Source organism: Rana temporaria, chromosome 8 (assembly GCF_905171775.1).
Source record: "Rana temporaria chromosome 8, aRanTem1.1, whole genome shotgun sequence".
Classification (NCBI taxonomy): Eukaryota; Metazoa; Chordata; class Amphibia; order Anura; family Ranidae; genus Rana; species Rana temporaria.
The window spans coordinates 31,902,457-31,918,876 of NC_053496.1; the positions used below are offsets into that span (position 1 = coordinate 31,902,457).

The 16,420-nt window shown below is 47.2% G+C and overlaps 1 protein-coding gene across 1 annotated transcript in view; it reads left to right on the forward strand.

Moving 5' to 3' along the window:
• The window catches only part of HSPA12A (heat shock protein family A (Hsp70) member 12A), an 84,130-nt gene that overhangs the window by 29,746 nt on the left and 37,964 nt on the right, over positions 1 to 16,420 (forward strand). The window contains exons 2-3 of the mRNA XM_040361505.1: positions 11,942 to 12,030; positions 13,694 to 13,818. Coding sequence (XP_040217439.1) covers positions 11,942 to 12,030; positions 13,694 to 13,818 — 214 coding nt within the window. The remainder of the gene's footprint in view (positions 1 to 11,941; positions 12,031 to 13,693; positions 13,819 to 16,420) is intronic.

Genomic DNA, 16,420 nt, shown 5'->3' on the forward strand with positions numbered 1-16,420 from the left:
ACTGATCATTATGGAACCCGGCTTCTCCGTCCTTATCTGTTTTGATGGATCGGAGTCACTGACCCGAAATGAGGATGCGGCAATTGAAACCAGAACCCTATCAGCACCAGTCCAGGTCACATGAGCCGGAGGATTGGTAGCCAGGCAACTAGCATTTTCAATAGGAGCACAGTAATGCGATCCCTTGTATTTGTGGTGATCCTGCCATGGAGGTACTTGTTCAGGCACTTCCTGGTATAGGGTGGCAACGCTCTATCCCTATCTCCCGATTATGCTCCTGCGTTGTCACTCTGCCTCCAAAACTACCATTGATAATTACAACACCTTACTTACCAAAAAGAATGGGCTCGGGCGTGTTCGGATCGAACCTGCCAGGAAGCCGGTGTTCTGTTGAGAAGTGCCCCCCCATCCATCGAATAGTGCCCAGGACGAACTGCGCATATGCCCGTACGTCATAGCACAACATCTGATTTTACGATCAGCTGGGCTGACGTAACCATGGCGCATGCGCACATCGTAGGAGGTATCTCTGGATGGGAGATACCATTTCATGGGCACAACTGAAACCTATACAAATAGCGGGGGGGGGGGGGGAGACCACAGTTCTCAGATTGCGCCACACTGTTGCGGGGCGGCTTTACAGTGTGCCGATGGTCCAGTTTTGTCTGTGTTGGAGGACGGGTTTGCTGTGTTTTGAACGTCCGGTTTTGCCTGTGTGAAAGCGAGAGAACTACGGTTTCCCCCCTCTGTTTGTATAGGTTTAAATTGTGCCTGTGAAATGGTATCTCTCATCCCCATCGAGAGATACCTCCTACGATCTGCGCATGCGCCATGGTTACGTCAGCCTAGCTGATCGGCAAATCAGCTGTTGTGCTGTTCCGTACGGCGCATGCGCAGTACATCCAGGGCACTTCTCGATAGAGGCCACTTCTCGATAGAACACCGGCACTGCACACCGCCAATCATAGGCAGCGTGTGTATGTACAGCTGCCGGTCAGGAAATGCCTCACTGCCTATGATTGGTGGTGTGCAGCAGGGCTCAAGTCCTGCAGGAACGCATGGGAACGGAGTTCCTGCACTTTTTTCACAGCAGGAACTCAGTTCCCTTTGCAGGACTAGAGCAGCCGAGCCGCCTGAGCCAATCCTTCACTAAGTGGTAGACACGTGCACAGCAAAAATTTTCGTTTATTTCTGTTTCGTTTCTGTTCGTTTATCGTGATTCGTAACGAGTCGTAATTTCGTAAGACGTTAGTTATCGTATTCGTACTCTTTAGTATTTTCGTAACACTTTTTTTTCCGTTTTTTTCTGTTAGTTTATTTTTTGTTGAATCGAGATTAGTATTTTCGTTATATTTTGTATTCTGCCGCGTTCGTATTTTTAAAATGATTTTATTCGTTCCTTAGTTTTTACGTTGGTTTTATTTTCGTTGTTTTGCTATTCGTATTTACATTATATTTTCCATCATGCCGCGTTGGTATTTTCGTAAGAAATATATTTTCGTTGCTTTATGATCATTCGTATTTTCGTGTCTAATTTCCTTTGATTGTAAAAACGTACTTTTGTAGATTTTATTGCATTAGTAATTCTGTTAGAATACATTTTACGTTTATTCGACACACTACTCGTCGTAATTTTGTAATTCGTACTTTACTGTGATTGACTTGACTGTCTTAGTTGGCACACACACCCTGTCTAGAATGAAGTCTGACGTAGAAGAAAACTAAAATATGTCAGATATTACAAATACAAATCTAGAAATGAGATGCACTGCAGTCTAAACACAGAAAAAGACACAAGGAGCCAGGAGGTAATGAGAAAGAAGCTCATTGGGGGAAGGAACAAACCTCTTCAGAGGAAAGGGACAGCGCTCAGTGGCTATTGGTCAATGTCCAGAAATATTTCAGTACTAACGAAAGCTAATTTACATTATTTCGTATTTTCGTTGTTTTCATTTCCGTTTTCCGAAGATTCGGAATTTATTTTTCGTTAGTTTTGATTTTCGTTTTTTAATTCTTTGTTCGGCATTTCGGTTGTTTTCTTTTCGGTCTTCGAATATTAGTAAGTTTGCATTTTCGTTCATTTTGTTTTTCGTAATTATTATTTTTTTTGGGTTCGGTATTTCTTTCATCTATCGTATCTTCGTTGTTTTTCATATTCGTTATTTTGAAAATATCGTTATTCGTTATTAATTGCGCTAAACAGTTCGTTCATTCGTATGTTAACGAATCAACTAAAATAACGAAAATTGACGGAAAACATATTCGTAACTTGCACATGCCTACTAAGTGGCGATGCCCAGCTCGAGTCACTGTCAGGGGCAGGCGAACCTTAGTAATCCTTTATGTTACTGGCCGCTTCCTGTATATGGATTCATCAGGTAGTGGGCGGGTATTCCGTCACTTCCTCGATGCCGCAATGTCTCCTGGGAGCTTTTGTCATTGTTCCCAGGAGACATTGCGGAGGTCTGCCGCGAGTTATCGCGGAATTTAGAAAGAACTTGCGGTTTAATAATTATGCATATGAGCTATAATTTTTTATTTTTTTTGGTGGGGGAGTGGATCTTGGGTGGGAGTTCCCACACTTTTTTCCCCAGGACTTGACCCCTGGTGTGCAGTGATGGCTTCCTGGCGGGTTCGATCCGAAAACACCCCTGAGCCCATTTGTACCAACATTTCAGTCTCCAGGAATCCGTTAACCCCGCCCCCAGTCTTCCTTGGGCCCGCCAACTTATCAAAGTGGTCTTCCATATAATACACAGTGCACAGAGCAAACAAAATGTCATTTGGTTAGGCTACGCTTCCACTATTGCGACCCCAAAGTCGCACGGTTTACAATGTGACTTTAAGTGCAGCCTTGATCAAACTTTACAGTCTCTGGATCAAAGTTGCATCAGAGTAGTGCAGGAACCTTTTCAAAGTCGCATAGATTGAAACGGGTGCCGTCGTTGAAATCAATGGGCTGTGACTTGTCTTTCGACTTTATATGTCCAAAGTCACATGACAAGTCGCACAAGTGGAAACGGAGCCTTAGGGTTTTCATCTACTTAACCACTTGACATCCGCCCGCCGTCAAATGACGGCGGGCGGAATGCTCTATTGTTTCCGACAGGACGTCATATGACGTCCTGTCTTTTAAAGCCTCTAGGGCGCGTTACATCACCCGTCACGTCACTGGGAACACAGTGCGCGTGCCCGGCGGCCGCGATGGCCGCTGGGCACCCGCGATTGCCCAGTAACTGTGCAGGGACGTGGAGCTCCATATGTAAACAGAGAGCTCCACGTCCTGTCAGGGAGAGGAGACCGATCTGTGTCTCTTGTACATAGGGACACAGATCTGTCACCTCCCCCAGTCACCCCCTCCCCCTACAGTTAGAACACACCCAGGATACACATTTAACCCCTTCCCCGCCCCCTAGTGGTTAACCCCTTCCCTGCCACTCACATTTATACAGTAATCAATGCATATTTATAGCACTGTTCACTGTATAAATGTGAATGGTCCCAAAAATGTGTCAAACGTGTCCGATGTGTCCGCTATAATGTCGCAGTCCTGAAAAAAAAAACGCAGATCCCCGCCATTACTAGTAAAAAAAAAAAATCATTATGTCCCCTATTTTGTAGGCAATATAACTTTTGTGCAAACCAGTTATTGCGATTTTTTTTTTTTACCAAAAATATGTAGAAGAATATGTATCGGCCTAAACTGAGAAAAAAAATATATATTTTTAAAAAAAAATGGGATATTTATTATAGCAAAAAGTAAAAAATATTGTGTTTTTTTTCAAAATTGACGCTCTTTTTTTGTTTATAGCCCAAAAAATAAAAACCGCAGAGGCGACCAAATACCACCAAAAGAAAGCTCTATTTGTGGGGAAAAAAGGACGCCATATTTGTTTGGGAGCCATGTCGCATGACCGCGCAATTGTCAGTTAAAGCGACGCAGTGCCGGAAGCTAAAATCTCGTCTGGGCAGGAAGGGGGTGTATGTGCCCAGTAGGCAAGTGGTTAAACGGCTTGAAGCAAACCGGGTGCGAAAGTAACATGGCGGCTGCCATTGCTGAGCTCTCCTAGATTGACCAGCTGCCTGGCTGTCATGGTGCTCCCCTGGCATCAGTGGTTTGTCAGTGACCCGGATATGCAGACATTGTCCTCTGTTGTCACCAGCAGGGAACCTGCTCTCAGAAATGCCACACAGCCCATCGCTGGAGTATGTGTACATGGGAAGGGGCTGCAAAGAAGCTGCAGGAGATCAGCAGCACTGAGAGGTAACAAAGGATAAAACAAAGGAAAAGGAAGTTGCATTCAAACAATAGACAAGTGTTTATAATACCCGGAGCACAGAGAAAACTGACTCCAGCGGGAGTCGGGAAACGATGGCAGGGGTCCGGGACGGGAAGGGTTAATAGCAGCAGATGGAAAGCGTTCATTCATTATGGGTGGAACTTGTAACCCCACCGCTCCCAGCGGACGGACGCAGGACAAGCCGGGATCTGTGTGTCGCCGGGACAGATGAGACAAATATCATTTATGTCTTTTCCTGTCCTCGCTCCATGACACGGATCCTCCATACGCGGGAAGTCGGTGTCCTCGGGAACGCCATCTGGGTCGTGAATGCGAAATGTCCCTCTGCCGCTCAGAATATTCTTCCCCTGGTTATAGGGGGGCCCAGTGAGGGTATCATTGTCTTCTGTCTGAGATAATCGCATCAAGATCGCAGACCTGACACAATGCAATACCCAGAGAGGCAAACGCCAACCTAATCCACTGCCACTGTATAGAGTAGACCACCATTGTACGATGCTATATATGAGTGGTCTCCAAACTGCAGCCTGGGGGTCAGATGTGGCCCTTCATTTTCCTTTTATTTGGCATTTGGGGCACTATTTCATCCACTGATACCCACTATGGGGCCTAATTCCTCCCCACTGAACCCCATTGAAGGGGTACACTTCCTCCCAGTGACACCAACAAATGGGCCCAATGACACCAATGATGGGGCACACTTCTGCCTAATGACACCAATAATTGGGCCCAATGATGGACCACACTTCTTACTAATGACACCAATAATTGGGCCCAATGACACCCATGATGGGGCACACTTCCTCCTAATGACACCAACAATTGGGCCCAATGATGGAGCACACTTCCTTCTAATGACACCAACAATTGGGCCCAATGACACCAATGATGGGGCATGCTTCCTCCTAATGACACCAATAATTGGGCCCAATGATGGACCACACTTCCTCCTAATGACACCAATAATTGGGCCCAATGATGGACCACACTTCCTACTAATGACACCAATAATTGGGCCCATTGACACCCATGATGGGGCACACTTCCTCCTAATGACACCAACAATTGGGCCCAATGACACCAATGATGGGGCACACTTCCTTCTAATGACACCAACAATTGGGCCCAATGACACCCATGATGGGGCACACTTCCTTCTAATGACACCAACAATTGGGCCCAATGACACCTTCAGAAGAACTGCATTTTACTTGCAGACAGGGTTGCTGTTAGAAACCACAGGACTCAGTGCAGACAACCTGACAGGGGGCCCCATACAGCCAATGCTGCAGTTATGACTGAACACAGTGAGTGATCGGTACAGATCACTCACTGTGTTCATTCCAGAAAAGAAGGGGCTGGTAAATATGACATATTTACTGGACCCTTCCCCCATTCTCCATATTGAAGGATCCTATTGGGTGCTTGCAGCTGCCGGTGGGAAGCCGGAAGCACTGTGGAGGTGTTGTGGGGATCAGTGTGGCGTTGGGGGCAATTACTGGAACCGATCCCCTGTATGGCTCTTTGTGCAGCAGCTGAAAGCCAATGGGAGGGAGAGGAGAAGAAGCCAGCTTTCAGCTGCTGCAGAGAGAGCCATACAGGGGATTGGTTCCAGTAAGTGACCCCCATTGTCGTGCCAATAACCCTCCCTGCCCACATCTGATTCCCCTGCCCCCCTGCTGGCCCAGGCCCTGTACAGGAGGATCAGTGGTACCCCCTTATCCACAGCCCTTTTTGCAGATGCCAAGTAGACCGGATTGCCTGGGACAGTCCTTTATCTTGGTCCCCAGTCTGGAAGATGCTGTGTCCTGGGTGATGCACCGTAACAGAGTAAGGCTTTCAGCACAGTGATCAGGGGCCACAAATAGGCGGGCCCCAAATAATTAGAGGTAGGGTTTGAGTGGGCCACACTGTTAATCCCTGATTCACTGACCCTGAACAAGCATGCAGCAAGTGAAAAATGAAATTTAATCTGTATATTGATTTTCTGGGTGATGGCCCAGAGTTCTGAGCCCAGAGGGTCAGTGTGACAGCCAGTAAACTGGTATTTTTAGTGGAGTTTGGCAATTCCACCCCTTTGTCGTTTCTCCCCAGACAAGTTCTATTTATTCTGGAATCCTCTGCGCCATATGTGATGATTCTGCCGACATCAAAGAGCCCCAGAGAGCTAAAATAAGATATGTGAGAGGCTGAAAGGGCCGCTGTGTGATCGCATCTCCGCCAGCTGGAGCCCCACAATCATCGATCTCCACCCACAATGTTCAGGGAATCCGGGGGTTCCATTATTTCCAGGGATTGATCGGCGGGGACAATCCAGCTGAAATGTCTGTGGTTAGTGTTGTCTGCAGCACTGGAGTCTGATCAGCTTTGCCGTGAGCCGCCTATTAGGGCCCCATTTACTCAGCATTGACAGAGCAATTCTAATTCTGTGTTATCCTACAAAAATGTAAAAATATACAGATCAGGCTGTCCCCTGATACATTGTTGCAGTGTATACAGATTGCACTGTCCCCTGATACATTGTTGCAGTGTATACAGATTGCACTGTCCCCTGATACATTGTTGCAGTGTATACAGATCAGGCTGTCCCACAAATACATTGTTGCAGTATAAATAGATCAGACTGTCCTCTGCATACAATGTTGCCGTATACAGATTAGCACAGTTGGAGAATCTGACTACCCAGGTACATATCTTGTGATCATGTGATTGGGTCGCTGTTAAGAGTCAGATGATGGGATCACTGTAAAGGGTCAGATGAAGGGATCGCCTATAAGGGTCAGATGAAGGGATCGCCTATAAGGGTCAGATGAAGGGATCGCCTATAAGGGTCAGATGAAGGGATCGCCTATAAGGGTCAGATGAAGGGATCGCCTATAAGGGTCAGATGATGGGATCGCTGTAAAGGGTCAGATGAAGGGATCGCCTATAAGGGTCAGATGATGGGATCGCTGTAAAGGGTCAGATGAAGGGATTGCCTATAAGGGTCAGATGAAGGGATCGCCTATAAGGGTCAGATGATGGGATCGCTGTAAAGGGTCCGATGATGGGATCGCTGTAAAGGGTCAGATGATGGGATCGCTGTAAAGGGTCAGATGATGGGATCGCTGTAAAGGGTCAGATGATGGGATCGCTGTAAAGGGTCAGATGATGGGATCGCTGTAAGTGGTCAGATGATGGGATTGCTGTAAATGGTCAGATGAAGGGATTGCCTATAAGGGTCAGATGAAGGGATCGCCTATAAGGGTCAGATGATGGGATCGCTGTAAAGGGTCCGATGATGGGATCGCTGTAAAGGGTCAGATGATGGGATCGCTGTAAATGGTCAGATGATGGGATCGCTGTAAAGGGTCATGATGGGATCGCTGTTAAGGGTCAGATGATGGGATCGCTGTAAAGGATCAGATGAAGGGATCGCTGTAAGTGGTCAGGTGATGGGATCGCTGTAAATGGTCAGATGATGGGATCAATGTAAAGGGTCAGATGATGGGATTGCTGTAAAGGGTCAGATGATGGGATCGCTGTAAAGGATCAGATAATGGGATCGCTGTAAAGGGTCAGATGATGGGATCGCTGTAAAGGGTCAGGTGATGGGATCGCTGTAAAGGGTCAGGTGATGGGATCAATGTAAAGGGTCAGTTGATGGGATCGCTGTAAATGGTCAGATGAAGGGATCGCTGTAAAGGGTCAGATGAAGGGATCGCTGTAAATGGTCAGATGATGGGATCACTGTAAAGGGTCACATGATGGTATCGCTGTAAAGGGTCAGATGATGGGATCGCTGTAAAGGGTTAGATGAAGGGATCGCTGTAAAGGGTCAGATGAAGGGATCACTGTAAATGGTCAGATGATGGGATCACTGTAAAGGGTCAGATGATGGGATCACTGTAAAGGGTCAGATGATGGGATCGCTGTAAAGTGTCAGATGATGGGATCGCTGTAAAGGGTCAGATGATGGGATCGCTGTAAAGGGTCAGATGATGGGATCGCTGTAAATTGTCAGATGATGGGATCGCTGTAAATGGTCAGATGATGGGATCGCTGTAAATGGTCAGATGATGGGATCGCTGTAAGTGGTCAGGTGATGGGATCGCTGTAAAGGGTCAGATGAAGGGATCGCTGTAAAGGGTCAGATGAAGGGATTGCTGTAAAGGGTCAGATGATGGGATCGCTGTAAAGGGTCAGATGATGGGATCGCTGTAAATGGTCAGATGATGGGATCGCTGTAAAGGGTCAGATGATGGGATCGCTGTAAAGGGTCAGTTGATGGGATCGCTGATTACGAAAATAGCTAAGTTATATTCCACATGGACAGGAAGTGGCAGTCAGGAATGGAATGTGAAATATCTTATTTACACACAGAAGAATGTTGAGCTGTACAAGAGACTCCCAGAGAGCCGCCACTTATCACCCGTCTGATCTCCCTTCTGCAGGGTTCTGAGTGATGGAGGACAGTGATAGGTCAGTGCAGGAATTCCTCTCTCAGGCCTCGTACACACGACAACACATCGAGTTCCTCGTCGAGTTCAGGGATGAAGCCGCCGAGGAGCTCGGCGGGCCGCCTTCTCCCATAGAACAACGAGAAAATAGAGAACATCGGGCCAAAAGTGTACAGACGACAGAGTTTCTCGACAGAATCCGGCTCTGACCGAGTTTCTCGCCAAATTCTGCCGAGAAACTCTGTCGTGTGTACGAGGCCTCATAGTAAAAAAAACATCACAACTCCAAAAGAGTAAACCACCAAATCTGCTACTGAGACACTTTCTTCTACAGATCCTGATTTGTTTCTTGATATCCAGCAAGTTGAATTGCAATATCACAAAATATCTCTGGTAAATCGCAGTAGTGACATCCCACCTGCTGCAACCCTTTTAAGGGGGGTCCCACTCTTACCGATGGATTGGGCAATGCTAGTACAACCCCAAAAAGGGTGGGAACATCTAGAAACCTAAATGGTGTTCTAGGTGGGAACACCTAGAACCCCCCCTCCCCTTGGTTAGAGAGGGGGCGGAGTTGGGAACATGACTCCCATATTATGGTCAGAGAGGGGGTGGAGCTGGGAACATGACTCTCTTATTATGGTCAGAGAGGGGAGGAGCTGGGAACATGACTCTCCTATTATGGTTAGAGGAGGGGTGGAGCTGGGAACATGACTCTCTTATTATGGTTAGAGGAGGGATGGAGCTGGGAACATGACTCTCCTATTATGGTTAGAGGAGGGATGGAGCTGGGAACATGACTCTCTTATTATGGTCAGAGAGGGGGTGGAGCTGGGAACATGACTCTCTTATTATGGTCAGAGAGGGGTGGAGCTGGGAACATGACTCTCCTATTATGGTTAGAGGAGGGATGGAGCTGGGAACATGACTCTCTTATTATGGTCAGAGAGGGGGCGGAGCTGAGAACATGATTCTCTTATTATGGTCAGAGAGGGGGCGGAGCTGGGAACATGACTCTCTTATTATGGTCAGAGAGGGGATGGAGCTGGGAACATGACTTTCTTATTATGGTCAGAGAGGGGATGGAGCTGGGAACATGACTTTCTTATTATGGTCAGAGAGGGGGTGGAGCTGGGAACATGACTCTCTTATCATGGGCATCCGCTGAATTTTTTTCAGAGGGGGGCGCTTTGGCAGCGGCGATACACAGTCACATTTTACCCTTTCTTTGACCGCTAGGGGGGATAAAAGTGCCCCCCCCCCACGTTAAAATGTAAAAACACCCCACTGTGCCCCCTGCATCTTTCAATATCTCTTTGTCACTACTGTGTACCCCCTCTCCACAACTGTACCTCTGGACCCCTTTACATTACACATCACCCCACAGCTCTGGGCCCCTTTACATTACACAGCACCCCACAGCTCTGGACCCCTTTACATTACACAGCACCCCACAGCTCTGGACCCCTTTACATTACACAGCACCCCACAGCTCTGGACCCCTTTACATTACACAGCACCCTGCATCACTGGCCCCTTTACATTGCACAGCACCCTGCATCACTGGACCCCTTTACATTAAACAGCAACCTGCACCTCTGGACCCCTTTACATTACACATCACCCCTTTCCCTTGACTGAAACACTACACTATATTGACAGTATATTTATTTCAGGTCTAAAAGAGGAACCTTTTGGAATGAGGGACAAATGGATTTGATTCCAGAAGAGGGACAGGCACTCTAAATAAGGGACAACTAGAGGGGAGCGCTGCAGTCACCGCCTAAATCGGCCCCAGGGCCAGTTCGGCCCTGCTCCTGGCTCTCCCTGGCGATTCCAGGGGGGGGCAAATGACCCCCCTTGCCCTATGGAGCGGACGCCCATGTCTCTTATTATGGTCAGAGAGTGGATGGAGCTGGGAACATGACTCTCTTATTATGGTCAGAGAGGGGTGGAGCTGGGAATGTGATTCTCTTATTATGGTCAGAGAGGGGGCGGAGCTGGGAATGTGACTCTCATATTATGGTCAGAGAGGGGGGCGGAGCTGGGAACATGACTCTCTTATTATGGTCAGAGAGGGGTGGAGCTGGGAACGTGACTCTCATATTATGGTCAGAGAGGGGTGGAGCTGGGAATGTGATTCTCTTATTATGGTCAGAGAGGGGGCGGAGCTGGGAACGTGACTCTCATATTATGGTCAGAGAGGGGGCGGAGCTGGGAACATGACTCTTTCATTATGGTTAGAGAGGGGGCGGAGTTGGGAACATGACTCCCTTATTATGGTTAGAGGAGGGGAGGAGCTGGGAACATGACTCTCCTATTATGGTCAGAGGAGGGGAGGAGCTGGGAACATATATCTCTCATTATGATTAGAGGAGGGGTGGAGCTGGGAACATGAATCTCTCATTATGATTAGAGACAGGGTGGAGCTGGGAACATGACTCTCTTATTATGGCCAGAGAGGGAGCGGAGCAGGGAACCTGACTCCCTCATCATGGTCAGAGAGTGGGCGGAGCTGGGAACGTGACTCTCTTATTATGGTCAGAGAGGGGGCGGAGCTGGGAACATGACTCTTTTATTATGATAAGAGAGGGGGCGGAGTTGGGAACATGACTCTCCTATTATGGTTAGAGGAGGGGTGGAGCTGGGAACATGACTCTCCTATTATGGTCAGAGGAGGGGAGGAGCTGGGAACATGAATCTCTCATTATGGTTATAGACAGGGTGGAGCTGGGAACATGACTCCCTCATCATGGTCAGAGAGGGGGCGGAGCTGGGAACATGACTCCCTCATTATGGTCAGAGAGGGGGCGGAGCTGGGAACATGACTCCCTCATTATGGTCAGAGAGGGGGTGGAGCTGGGAACATGACTCCCTCATTATTGTCAGAGGAGGGAAGGAGCTGAGAGCGTGACTCTCCTATTATAGTCAGAGGAGGGGAGGAGCTGGGAACACGACTCTCTTATTATGGTCAGAGAGGGGGTGGAGCTGGGAACATGACTCTTATCATGGTCAGAAAGTGGGTATGTACAGTATATTGAATTATGACTCCCTTATCATGGTTAAAAAGGGGGAGGAGCTGGGAAAATGACTCCCTTATCATGGTCAGAGAGGGCTAGATGCGATAGGTAAGAGGTATGGTAGAGTCACTGAGCATGCTGGTCCCATGAGCTGACAGTCTGTCTTTGTTCTCTGTTGCAGAGAGGGTCTCCACCTCCGCGTACTCCTCACCAGCGCGGAGTCTGGGGGATCCAGGAATTACGCCGCTCTCCCCGTCTCACATCGCTGCGGTAAGTCACTGTTTTTGTGGTTTGTGTCCATACATTCTCCTTGGTGAGAAGCTCACAGTGTGCACTGAAAGCCATTTCAGTAGAGAAGAGGGAACTGAAGGGAAGGCTGGAGGTCAGTGAATGTGCTTTATACGGCTCCTTTCTCTGATGGAGTACATTGGAGCGCCCTCTATGCATAGGTCTTCCTGCCTTCCTTGGAATCAGGTCAGGATTTTTTCAGGTTGAATTTAATGGTCCTAACAATTTACATCTATGCATGTCAGGAACGCTCGCAAATCGCACGATTTACCGACGTGCTGCCCTTTAGGAAACACATGTGGGTGCCATTAATTGTTATGCGCACACCACGCCTGAGCCCCATGTGGTTTGGCGCGGAGTGATTTTTAAAATCACGCCCTAGCGAGTAGGGTAGGCCATTGAAATGAATGGGCCCCCCTACACACAATACATAAAACTTACGCATGCATCCTTCCGCAGTCCGCTGCCTGAAAAAAAAAAGAGAATTATTGGTTGGAAGGTGTTTAAGTAGACCTGTCATCAGATATTTTTTTTTCATCATCTCTTCCTAAGGTAGCGTCACTGTCTGGAGGTTAAGGCCAGCTTTATAATGATAAAGCCGGTGGAGATTTTCTGACAAATGATATTGCTGCTGTATATTGTGACATGTCGGCTTGTATAATTAGTGACAGGTCCACTTTAACCGCTTGCCGACCAGCCGCCATCATTATACGGCGGCAGGTTGGCACGGCTGCGCTAATAGCCGTAGGTGTACACGGCCACTTTATAAGCTGTAGTGGGCGCACATGTGACGCGACGCCGGTGGCCGCGATCTCTGCAGAGAGCCAGAACAGGGATCTGTCAATGTAAACAGACAGATCCCCATTCTGTCAGGAAAGTAGAGAGAGAGATCTGCTGTTTTTAGCATTTAGGAACAGCGATCTGTCTCCTCCTCCAGTCAGTCTCCTCCCCCCACAGTTAGAAACAAACATAGGGAACACATTTAACCCCTTGATTGCCACCTAGTGTTAACCCCTTCCCTATCAGTGACATTTATACAGTAATCAGTGGATATTTTTAGCTCTGATCGCTGTATAAATGTCACAGGCCCCAAAAAGTGTCCGATCTGTCTGCTGCAGTCCCACTAAAAATCGCAGATCGCCGCCACTAGTAATAAAAAAAATATATATAAATCTATTCCCTATCTTGCAGATTCTATAATTTTTTTGTGCAAACCAATCAATATACGCTTATTTTGCCAAAAATATGTAGAAGAATACACATTGGCCTAAACTGATGAAGAAATCATTTTTTTTTAAAAACATTTTTATTGGATATTTATAATAGTAAAAAGATTGTCACAAATTTTTTGTTTATAGCAACAAAAAATAAAAACCACAGAGGTGATCAAATACCACCAAAAGAAAGCTCTATTTGTGGGGGAAAAAAGGAAGTCAATTTCGTTCGCACGCCCGCACAATTATTAATTAAAGTGACGCAGTGCTGAGTCGCAAAAAATGGCCCGGTCATTAAGGGGGCAAATCCTTCCTTAAGTGGTTAATAAGGAGGAGGTGATACAGCTTGGTGATGGGGGAACACCGCAGGGGTATAGATAGGTGGGATGGCGGTGATTAAGGGGTTAACCTTTCCCGATTTGCTCTTACAGGACTCAGATGCCGGCTCGGTGGATGAACAGAACTTCTCGGTGGTGGTGGCCATTGATTTTGGCACGACTTCCAGCGGATACGCCTTCAGCTTCGCCAAGGAGCCGGAATGTATTCATATCATGAGGTAATAACTGCAGTGCAGCACCGGCGAGGGCGGGGGGAGGGGAATTCGTACCATCTGCAGCCGGCAGGACAGGACACAATTGGTGTCACATCACTGCTGGAGCGGAGAGGGAGGGGCGCCACGTGTCTGTGATTGCTCTGCGGTTACTAGATGAGGATTCTTTATCATGACTTTAACATCAGCATTTAACTATTGGCACCATTCATACTTGTGCGCTTAAAAACGCGGTATGCAGTTTTCAAAAATGCATATTGCATTTTAAAGCAAATTGAACTCAAAGCATATGCCTTTCAGATGTGTTTTGCATGTGTTTTCATCGCTTGGCACATGAAGAAAAATTTGAATGCGACTCAAAAAATGCACCAAAAACACACGGTGGTGCTTTTTTTTTGGTGCGTTTCCATTGGCAATATTGGAAAGATCCCTTCAGTAGATTCCGGAATGCCATAAGAGACTTGACAAATGTCATTCAAAAGTACTTTAAAATGTAATTTGCATTAAGGCTGCATTCACACCTAGGCGTTTTGTCGCCTGAAGCGCGATGCTACAATACGCTGGAGGGGAAAAATAACATTATACCCTATGGAGATGGTTCACATCTGCACGCCGAACGCCGAACGCCTGAAGCTCAAACAAGTTCCGGACCCTTTTTTGTCGCGCGTATCGGGCGGTTTGGGCGTATTTGAGCGTTTCCATTTCCCATAGAAAGTAATGGAAACGCTCGATTCAAACGACTTGCGCGACAACAAGCGTTTGCTACGGCGTTTTGACGCTTTAATCAATAGAACTTTTCACCCAGGCAGAAGATTAAAAAAATCTACCAACATAGCAACAAGTGATGAAAAGATGATCATTTTTCCTATTGGCTAAAATAAAAAACGTCGAAGTAAAAAAACGTCGGACGACGCTGTATGCAAACGCGCAAATAAGCATGAATACGCGCGACAAAACGCCGGAAAAAAACGCCCAAAAAAACGACCGACGCTCAGGTGTGAATGCAGCCTTAAAGAGCAAGATGGCGGCAACGGCATTGAATGTGACGAGCGCATGCTCATCGTAGTCGATGATGTCACCGCGGTCGTGCCATTCAAAAGAACGGTGGTTCTTTTGAATGGCCCGTGTGTACACTCGGCCAGCAAGAGAATCTTGTCAAGAATCTCATCAGGAAAAACAACAGATTTTTCCTGACGAGATTCTGGGGCGTGTGTACAGGGCTTAACTTAACATTCCCCTCTGGGTGATCTATGTACATTACAAGAATTATTACAAACTTTGTTGCAGATTCCTACTTTTTGTTATTCTGAAGAAATAGCTGTCTGCTTGTCTGTGTCCATGACCACTCTAAATCTGTATGTGAGCGATTTTATAATTATCAATCCGCTGCTGCACCTGCAGGGCTCTAATGAGGAACGTGGAAAGGCCTGAATCCCTTTAGACGTGATTTCCCATTGGAAATATCTCACCAAAAATGATATTTTTGCTGCAGGGGATGCCTGAAATCTGATTTGTACCTTAGGCCCCTTTCACACTGGGGTGGGAGGTGCGCTGCATGCTTGTTGTTGGCCAGGCAAGTAGCATTTTTCATAGGTTAAGCTTACTATAGCTATGTAGGCTTTTGGAAAATTTCTAGATGGTCATTGGTCACAAAGCACTTTCCACACTATTAGGTGGATTCAGAAAGAGTTAGGCCGGCGTATCAGTAGATAAGCCGACCTAACTCGGAATCTGCACCGACCTAAGTTTAAGTGTATTCTCAAACTGAGATACACTTAAACCTATCTAAGATACGACGGCTTGCGCCGTCGTATCTTAGGGTGCAATATTTAGGCTGGCCGCTAGGTGGCGCTTCCGTTGAGTTTGGCGTAGAATATGTAAATGCATAGATACGCTGATTCACGAACGTACGTCCGCCCGTCGCAGTAAAGATACACCGTTTCCGTAAGAGATACGCCGCCTAAAGATAAACATGCCCCCTAGGTGGCGTAGCCAAAGTTAAGTATGGCCGCCGTTCCCGCGTCGAAATTTGAAAATTTTACGTCGTTTGCGTAAGTCGTCCATGAATAGGGCTGGACGTAATTTACGTCCACGTCAAAACCAATACGTCCTTGCGGCGTACTTTGCCGCAATGCACACTGGGATATGTACACGGACGGCGCATGCGCCGTTTGTAAAAAACGTCAATCGCGTCAGGTCACCCCCAATTAACATAAAACATGCCCCCTCAGCCTAATTTGAATTAGGCGCGCTTACACCGGCCCCATTTACGCTACGCCGCCGTAAGTTAGGAGGCAAGTACTTGCCTATCTAACTTAAGGCGGCGTAGCGTAAATACGATGCGCTACGCCGCCTTAAAGATGCGGCGGTCTTTATGAATCCACCTCTATGACAGGAGGAACATTGTGATCTTGGCAGAATGCAGAAACATATAGCGGAGAGGCAGAAAATGATATGGCCTCTGTGACCCTGTGATAGGACAGTGATCACTCTGGCCACACAAGGAAACTGATTTTATCCGGTCACGGACGGTTATGGATGGGTAGGGAAGGTGCAGTCAGTCTGGTGCAGGAACAGGGATGGGGCCCTCACCCACCTTTCGCTGATC